Source organism: Netta rufina (assembly GCF_964035555.1).
Source record: "Netta rufina genome assembly, chromosome: 9".
Classification (NCBI taxonomy): domain Eukaryota; kingdom Metazoa; phylum Chordata; class Aves; order Anseriformes; family Anatidae; genus Netta; species Netta rufina.
Genome location: NC_140132.1, coordinates 2,566,357 through 2,575,695, shown reverse-complemented (window position 1 = coordinate 2,575,695; position 9,339 = coordinate 2,566,357). Strand labels below are relative to the sequence as shown.

Here is a 9,339-nt window from a genome sequence, read left to right as displayed (position 1 = left end):
ATTGATTTCAGTTGGGTTCTGCATGGGTGCTTGAGTCCACCTGCACAGAATAAATACATATGTATCTCCAGTTTTGAAAAAGAAGATTCCATTTTGCAGTGTGTAGGTCAAATTAAAGAGCTGCTTGGACCCATGTTTTCCGAAGTAGAGATGGAATAGTATAATGAAAGCAGTATTACTCTTAGTGCTCATGTTCACTGATTCAGAGAGATGTAACTGCTATGTAACAGCAGGAAAGGTGCAGAATCCAATTACAGCTTTTAATGTTTGGATTTACTGATTAGTTTTATAATTTCAAATGTTCTACTTCTGGTTCTTGTTTGCTTATCTTTGTTACTTGCTAAACATTAAATTGTATGAGAACTGGAGATGGTGTTGTGGGTCATGTGTCCTGTGCCCCCCTCCCGCTCCCTCCAGTTTTATACCTGTCTGCAACCAAGTGGAAAGAAGGGATTAATGTGAACTTGATAGTATTTTAATGATTTTACTGCTATGAATTGTTTTCTTTTGTTGTTTGTTTGTGTGTGTGTGTTTTTTTTTCCCTTCCAGTAGTGCATGTGCTGTATTGCATTAGTGCTGCAATACGACACTGGTGGGGGATGCTGCTTTATGAGCTATGGTGTCCCACTACTGATGTAGTTACTCATGATTTAATGTAGCCTAATGCTGTTACAGACTGTTCCAGAATTTAAAATTAACATTTTTTCTTTAGCTAGGTTAAGGTCATTTCATCTTTTAGCGTGTATGTAAAACCAAAGAAATATTAGATTTTTATCCTTATAAAGGGATATGAATAGAAGCCTTTTTTATGCAAAGAACTCAAGGATCAGGTCCAAAGGATAAAATAACTGCAGGAGTTTTATGCTGCAAGATGTTTCAGAGGTATATCCTTTTTCATTATATGCTGTGTCTAAAGCTGCAGGTCAATATAATCGTTAAACCTCATCTGTTTTCAACTTTGTATTTATTTTGTAAAGTAGATGCACTTTATTTTTGCAGAATGTGTCTTTAAATGCTTCCTCTGGACTGCTGTAGGTTTGAAAGACAAACAATAACAACACAAACCCCTTTCCCCTTTGCTTTTTTGTGAAATACACTTTTCTCCGATATTTAGTGTTTCTTTAATTAAGTTTTGCTGTTAATAAGTTACCGTAAGCCACAGTCACATCGTACCACTGCAGCTGCTGCCATTTGTGGAGCCGTTCCCACTCCATTCCATGGTGGTTCCCTGTTGCAGCTCAGGTGCCCCCATCCCCCCGCGCTGCCTGGGCGCCCTGTCTGCTCTCGTGCTTTGGAGGAGTGGGCTGGGGAGAGCAGAGCCCTCCTGCTTTATGGGGTTAAAACTGTTCGCCTTAGACATGCCCTGCCAGCCCCCAGGGTTTTCCTCAGAGGAAGCTTAGCTGTTAGTATTCCAGCAGAAAATCTGGGAGGAATAGAGAACTCCTTTTATGAGGAATGTAAAGATTGCGCACAGTGTATTTAGCTCCTTCACCCTCCTGCAGGTTTTTTTGTTGTTTGCTTGTTTCCACAGATGGCAGATGAACTTACATTTTATCTATGCATATGCTGTTGCATTCCCACTATCCAGAAAATACCCGTTCTAGAGCTAACTCCAGTCGCCGCCGCCAGTTGAGGCACCATCGCTCAGAGCCAGGGGCAGCTCCCTCCTCCCCCTGCCCTACAGCGGGGCCGCAGCCCGTGCCTGCCCTCGCGTGTCCCTGTCCCAGAGCTGTCCCGCTGCCTTTCCCTGCAGCTCGGCGGGCACCCAGGGCTGGGTGCAGCTCGGGTAACGGGGCAGGGCCCGTCCTGTGTCCCCCTCCCCTCTCGTGTCCCCTGGCGCCCGGCACCCCCGCCTGCTGGGGAGGGGGCCGCAGGACGAGCCCCCCGGCCCGGGGCCGGCTCCCCGCCCGTTCCTCGCCCCCCCCCCCCCCACGAGCGGCGCCGCGGCCGCCATCTCGGGCCGCACCTCAGCGGCCGCCCGGCGGGGCCGGGGCGCGATGCGCGCTGTGGGCGCGGAGTCCCCCCGGCTCTCCCCGCCCCCGGGGCGGAGCGCAGCGGAGCCCGGCCCGGCGCCGCCTCTGCCCCGGCGGCCGCGGGGAGCTCGGGCTGCGGCGGCGCCGGGCGATGGCGGCGCGGAAGAAGCGCGGGGGGCCGCGCGGCCTCTAAGTAGGGCAGCGGCGGGGCGGGGGGGCGGCGGCGGCGGCGGGGCCGTCGCGGCGGCGGCTGCGCCATGCGGGCCGGGCGCGGGGGGCCGGGCGGGAGTCGGCGCCGGGGGCGGTGCGCCCTGCTGCCCGCCGCGGGGCCCGGGGCGCCGGGGCGCTGAGCAACAGTTGGCCCCGCCGCCGCCGCCCAGCATGAAAGTGTGCCGGCGGAAGGCGCTGGCGCTGTGCCTGGGCTACGCGCTGCTGCTGCTCCTCGCCGCCCTCAACCTGCTGGAGTACAAGTGGCGGCGGGAGCCGCGGCGCTGCGGAGAGCCCCCGGCGGCCCCCCGGCACCGGCCCCCGCCGCCGCCGCCCCCGGCGCCGTCGGTGGGGAGCCGCGGCCCGCAGGGCGCCCGGCGGCAGCTGGTCTACGTGTTCACCACCTGGCGCTCCGGGTCGTCCTTCTTCGGGGAGCTCTTCAACCAGAACCCCGAGGTCTTCTTCCTCTACGAGCCCGTGTGGCACGTCTGGCAGAAGCTGTACCCCGGGGACGCCGTCTCGCTGCAAGGGGCAGCCCGCGACATGCTGAGCTCCCTGTACCGCTGCGACCTCTCCGTCTTCCAGCTCTACAGCACGGCGGGCGCCGGGAAGAACCTCACCACGCTGGGCATCTTTGGGGCGGCCACCAACAAGGTCATCTGCTCCTCACCCCTCTGCCCGGCCTACCGCAAGGAGGTGGTGGGCATGGTGGACGACCGGGTGTGCAAGAAGTGCCCCCCGCAGCGCCTCAGCCGCTTCCAGGAGGAGTGCCACAAGTACCGCACGCTGGTCATCAAGGGCGTCCGCGTCTTCGACCTGGCCATCCTCGCCCCGCTTATGCGGGACCCGACCCTGGACCTCAAAGTCATCCACCTGGTGCGGGACCCGCGGGCGGTCGCCAGCTCCCGCATCAAATCCCGGCACGGCCTCATCCGGGAGAGTCTGCAGGTGGTGAGGAGTCGGGACCCCCGCATCCACCGCATGCCCTTCCTTGATGCCGGCCACAAGCTGGGCGGAAAGAAGGAGGGGGGGGGCGGCTCGGACTACCATGCCCTGGGCGCCATGGAGGTCATCTGCAGTAGCATGGCCAAGACCTTGCAGACTGCCTTGCACCCCCCTGACTGGCTCCAGGGCAATTACATGGCCGTGCGCTACGAGGACCTGGTGGTCGAGCCCATCAAGACTCTGCGGCAGGTGTACGGCTTTGTTAACCTGGCGGTCAGCCCAGAGATGGAGAAGTTCACCCTCAACATGACCAGCGGCCCTGGCTACTCGTCCAAGCCCTTTGTGGTGTCGGCCAGGAATGCCACCCAGGCCCTGAGCGCCTGGAGGACTGCACTCAGCTACCAGCAGATCAAGCAAGTTGAGGAGTACTGCCACCAGCCCATGGCCCTGCTGGGCTACGAGAGGGTCGGCAGCCCCGAAGAGGTGAAGGACCTCAGCAGAACGTTGCTCAGGAAGCCGCGGCTGTGACCGGGCAGCGCCAGACACCCCTGGGGGTGGCTGAGCCCCTCCAGGGAGAGGAGCCGGTCCTGCAGGCTTGAAGGAGGGAGGGAGGGAGCTGGGAAAAGCAGCCAGGCTTCCGATTTCCTCTAAAGACTGATGAAGGGTAACATGCAGTAATGTGATGATTTCTTTTTCGTTCATTTGATTGTTTTTTTTCTTCACTTGCATTGGGTTAGATGCGATTAAAAAAAAATAAAGTGGAACTGAAAATATGTGGAAAGTCCCTTTCCCCTTCTCTAAAATGCCAGGCGAGCTTCTGTACCAAAATCTTGTTTATGGAGTTGTGGTGGGTTTGAAGATGGTTACAAAAACTCCTGCACAATTCCTAATACTTGTATATCTCCCTTGGTGCAGAGGGGGTGCCCTTGGAAAGCGTAATGCTGAAAATAGACTTTTCTTTGAAAGTAAATGTTCAGACATGATAGTAATAACAAAAAACAATAAATGATATTCATTTTTATAATTACCTCAATTGTTTGGGAATTACAGTGTTGCATATGTACAGCTAGAGGGGAGGCTCATTTAATAATAGCAAGGAGGACTTTTTTAAGGGTATGGGTTGAGGGCTGGACTGTAGTGTTTGACGTGTTCAAAGATTAGAAGCTGCTCTCGCAAAAACAAGTACAGATCTCACAAATGCAGAGCAGGTTTTATGGCTATGTCAGAGCAGGTTTCCATTTAACGATTGTCCTTTATGTTGTATTTAAAAAGTCTTTCGAGTGCCACTGTATTAGTGTCCTAAGAGTTTTAAAGTGTTTGCCATCACAGCAGTATTTATTTTTGTCTTGACATGTATATCCAGGAGTCACTGTCAAATAGAAGTGGATCTACAGTGTGACAAAAACTGCAGGATTTAAAAGGACATTTATCATACTGGAAACATTAGCATGTGTGAAAACTAAAAATTATAAATATATATATTATATAGTGCTAACGATACAGTGAGATATTTAAGGTATTTCTTGACATTCATTGGTAACAGGCATAGCAGGGAAGCATAGAAAAATACATAAAATGTTTTATTTTCCCCCCTTCTCTAAGTGTCTGAGGGTATATTTATGTACGAGGAGGGAAGAAGCATACGGCTGTGTGTTCATAGTTGTAACGGAGCTGTTACAGAGTCAACCTAGCGTTCGAATTCAGAGAGCGCTGGTTAGAGACTTGCTTGTTGTCAGTTGTCATTGCTCTATGATGGAGCCAGATGGTGATCTGGCTCTTCCTGGGAGCTTTGCCTAGAGACTCTGTCCTGTTGTTCAACTTGATTTAAAAAAAATAAAAATAAAAATAATAATAATAAAAAAAAGATTTTACTACTACTTTTATAATTTTCTGAAGAAGTCCCAGTTTTCTAAAGGTCAAGTGACGTGTTGCGTACAAGAAGCGCAAACACCTCAAGTACTTTTTAATCTCGGTGTTGGTCACTAATGCTCTTTAAAGGCTCATTTTGGACCTTGTGTTTTTAAATAGAAGTGGTTTTGCCAAACTGTTCTCTCAGGAGACTACAGACTTTTCTCCAGGAAGTATGTTTTACATTGCCTATCTGTATGTTGTGCTTTCTGCAAATGTGAAGAGTATGGGTAGGAAGAAGGAAATGGATTTGTGAAAATATATTGATACAAACAGGATGCTGATAAGTGTGCGTGTGTGCGTGTATGTATGAAAACGTTAGTGATGTGTAATGTGTCTACTTCTTGTATTAGACTTTAAGTTAAAAAGGTGATAATGAGCTACTATGCTATTTGAATTCCTGGTGAAATCTTGGCATTAGATGTTAAACTTTATCTGAAAAGGAAATAGACGTTTAATAAACCAGTAAAAAGAGGATTGCATAAGGTTGCCTGTACACTTGCTGAATGACTGTTAAACGTGCTCATTGCCTCAGTTCATCATCAACAGCAGCATAAACAACATTAATGATATCAATCACTGGGAAATCTTATAATTGACCTATTCAGATGTATTCTCAAATTCCAGAGAGAAGTGCTAAAAATGGAAGGGGTAGTTAATTTGGTATTTAAAACACATACTGAGGTACTTGTGCTTTTGTGGAGTTAGGTGTTTTCTCTTATCACTTGTATGTATTCTGATTCGATGCTGAATGAATCCTGGACATCTAGTTTTGGGCTGTATGTTTTTTTTTTTTTTTTTTTTTCCCCAGTCACAGTGCTCTGGGACAGTGCTTGAAAATCTGACCTTACAGAGCACGTCGCTTGCTTTTTATCTGCCCGTGGCTTCGTGAAATGCCGGTGCTGCCCGTTGCAACAGCCGCACAGCGTTCGTCAGCTCTGCTGTCGGCAGGGCGAGCAGTGTCCGGGCAGGCTGCGGTGCCTCTCTGCAGAGCAGTTTGCTGCCCGCGGGGAAAACAAGCCCTGCTCCCCTCTGGGCTTGGATGCTGCATCCGCGGTTTCAGCGCCTGCCCTCTGAAAAGCTTTGCTGCAATTTCTAAACGGGACTTTCTCATGACAGCGTGTTACAGCACAAGAACTTTTAATTTTGTTAAAAAAAACAGGGCAGTCTGGTCATGTGTGTGTGCAGAGTTCCTTGCTCTCTTCTGCAAGAGTTTTGTGGTTTAGTAAAGTGAACAGGAATTGCCCTTTTGACTGAGAAATTGATGAGCCTAATTGACTTAGCCTCCTACTGTCTCTTTTGGATTCTAATTATATTAAAAAGCTCTTCCTGTTGTTCCGAGAAAGTGCTCACTGCTCTTGTTGTGATGGTGCATTACAAGCATCTGCTCTTTGCTGATACAAACGGTGTGTCAGTCGAGTTATGCTATCTGAATCTGGTTCATAAATTGAGCTCCACCTACTACATTGCAGCAAGGAATTACTCAACACACTCTACAATTATACCTGGGCATGTTTTGGTGGACAGAAGTAGTAATGCAAAGCTGCTTTTGTCAAAATAAAGAACTGCAATTTTGTTTAGGCAAAGCTTCGGGAGAAATGTGTGGGACTTCGCTTGTGTAAAATGCTGGTGGGTTAAGCCCTACATTTTATGCTGCTCCATTAAATAAGTAGGTAAGCAACTGGCAGTTAAAAGAGGCCATTTTTAGTTCTTTTATATATTCAGAAAAGAGGATTAGAGGAATTAAAAAACAATTGAAAAAAAAAAAAGAAAAAATTGTGGAAAATCGTAGAGGAAAAATAAGATATGAGAGATTATGAGCATGGTTACAAAAGACTTCTGTCCATTATCAGAAGGGACATTGAACAGAGGTTGGAATACTTAAATAATACTCGACTCTTATGCTTAAAAATAGTGCCTGGGTTTACTTTCTTTCTAATTTAATAATTACAGCATGCTTCTTAAACTGAAGATAGTTCTTGCATTAGTGAAGAATCAATAGCATAAACTAGATGCTGAGTGCACTAAGTTGCACTGAATTGGGAGGGAGACCATTCTGAAGACATGGCATGTTGCTTCGACAGACCAGAAAGGCCAGTGCTTAACTATGTGTTGTTTTCTGCTGTGAACAAATGCAGAAAATCGTACAAGCATTGCTAATGGTAGCAACTGCTACATGTACAAAAGCGCAGGGAAACTCTCTGTCCTCCAAACAACGGATCAACTTAAAACATAAGATGTGTAAAAGCATGCAAGTTGCTGCAGCTGACCTAAATTAGTGATGAGGAGTTGATAAGGAAAAGGTGGTCAGATGAAGTATCTTTGTTTCTTTCGAACAAAGGAGAAAATTCCTCTTTCTGATCACTAAATTCTTCGTCAGGTGTTTAACTTCATGCTCTGACCGGGAAGAGGAGCAGAACTGATTTAAATTAAGACCACAAACCATGTTTTTCAGTTATGAATTGAACTCAGTTCTTTAGAGATGCAATACAGTGGTTACAATCAATTCTGAAACAAGTGTTTTTCATCCTCTAGGCCATGAGAAGAAGAGTGGGATTATTCTTTATTTCCCTTCAATTTTTAATTGCTGTAGTGTGTTTTAAGTGTCATTGAAAGTGAAGGGGTCACATGAGTTTCTGCATTCTGCAAGGGGTGGTCTTAGAGTCTGCATTTCAGTTTTGCTCCTGTGCATCCCTTAAAATGCAGACGTGGGTCTCTTTTTATCTCTGAAAACCAATTGTGTCGCTGCTTAATATGAACAGACTGAACAATGGGCAAATGCTGCCTGCATTAATCAAATAGATCAAAACTATTCTTACTCCAGTGCCATTTCAATTAAGGGTATAGCAGGATAAACATTACTCTGCTGGAATTATGCAGCATGAGACTGCTTGCTATTGATGTGTCCAGCTTTGATGGTCACTGCTCCCTGATAATTACCCTGGCAGTCATTGGATGCAGTTCATGTTTTGTATCAGAGCTCACAGGAAAAGTCTTATGAAAATGTGTGTATGTGTTATAAAATCAAAAATACATGTAGCAGCATTTCAGCATTTATATACATAAAATACATGTAATAGCATTTCAGCAATATTCATTACACTACAAACACGTAAAGTATAAAAGAAGGTTTACTTGCTTTCTTCAGATTCACTGGTACCAAGTGAGTTGTTAACATACTTAAACGAGAGCTCTTGGCTGTCATGACATCCATGATTCTTCACTTAAGTTATTAATTCTGCAAAGGAAATGTATAGATCCTGTACAATACAGACTTTTAACACTGCGAGTTGGAAAACTCCCATTTACTTTTCTTTGCAGCTTGGGGTTCCCTGCGATCCCTGCATCACAAGATCATGAAAGGATTACAAGAGTGGCCCTTCGTTATTAAGTATTTAGCATATGGATCTGTGCAAACCCAAAGAGTGTGAAACATTAAGGTGTCCCGTCTTCCCCTGGTGCATGAAGAGTTAACATCCCTCAGACATGTTCATACAAAAGATATGAAAATAATCTCTAAATGGTGTTGCAAATGGGAGAACTAGGACCGAGGAGTCATCTGCTTTTGCAATGAAATGCAAAAACTGCAAAATGCATGTAAAGATATGTAACAAATTTATTTGCCAAATAAAATTCTATAAGGGGCTTATTTGCAGCACAGGGAGGGACCTCCCCAGCCTCCTTATGCAAGTGAGATCTTTGGCATCCAATTCCATTCTGATACAAGAACATGCTTATTATAACAGGGTGGTGCAAAGGGAATTGAGATTGAGCAGTAAGTTACCATCTCTTTGTTCCTGTCATAGAAATTGGTGAGTAGCCAGGACAGCCTGTGGCTCTTTTATAGTGTGAGGTACCACAAGCTTGTGTATAGATATAATAGCATTATTCTGATGGGTTTTGAATGAAAATGGAGCTTTTTTTTCTGAAAAACAAGATGAAAATCAGATTGGAGGAACTCTCAGAATGAAAAATTACTAACAAAGCAATCTGAGCAAGGCAGGCTGGTAGGAACTGCTGAGCAAACTTTTTCTAATGGCATTAGTGGAAGCTGAAGTTGGAATGGGCCCTACAGCTACAATTTTAAGGACTCTAAAGATGCTAGTAAGTTTTGAGTAGGATTTTCAAGAATGCCTTCACATGTAATTTCTATTGCAATGGGATTATTATGCAGGAGTCAGTGGGAATTATATTTTCAGGGTGCCTCCAAAAACCATAGACTCATAACCACATGTTGGAATAGGCCCCAGGAAGTTTCTGGTCCAAACTCCTGCTCAGATCAGCGTCAGCTATGAGATCAAATGAG

The 9,339-nt window shown here is 46.7% G+C and overlaps 1 protein-coding gene across 1 annotated transcript; it reads left to right on the top strand.

The window, feature by feature from the left end:
• The first annotated feature begins 2,351 nt into the window (after positions 1-2,351).
• On the top strand, positions 2,352-4,901 carry CHST2 (carbohydrate sulfotransferase 2). Its single transcript, XM_084292009.1, has one exon. It carries the CDS (start codon positions 2,355-2,357, stop codon positions 3,651-3,653), a length of 1,299 nt encoding a protein of 432 aa, XP_084148135.1. The 5' UTR covers positions 2,352-2,354; the 3' UTR covers positions 3,654-4,901.
• Positions 4,902-9,339: the final 4,438 nt, after the last annotated feature.

What these genes read in the sequence shown, in the direction of transcription:
- CHST2 (XM_084292009.1), top strand. Translation starts at nt 2,355, where the DNA reads ATGAAAGTGTGCCGGCGGAAGGCGCTGGCGCTGTGCCTGGGCTACGCG.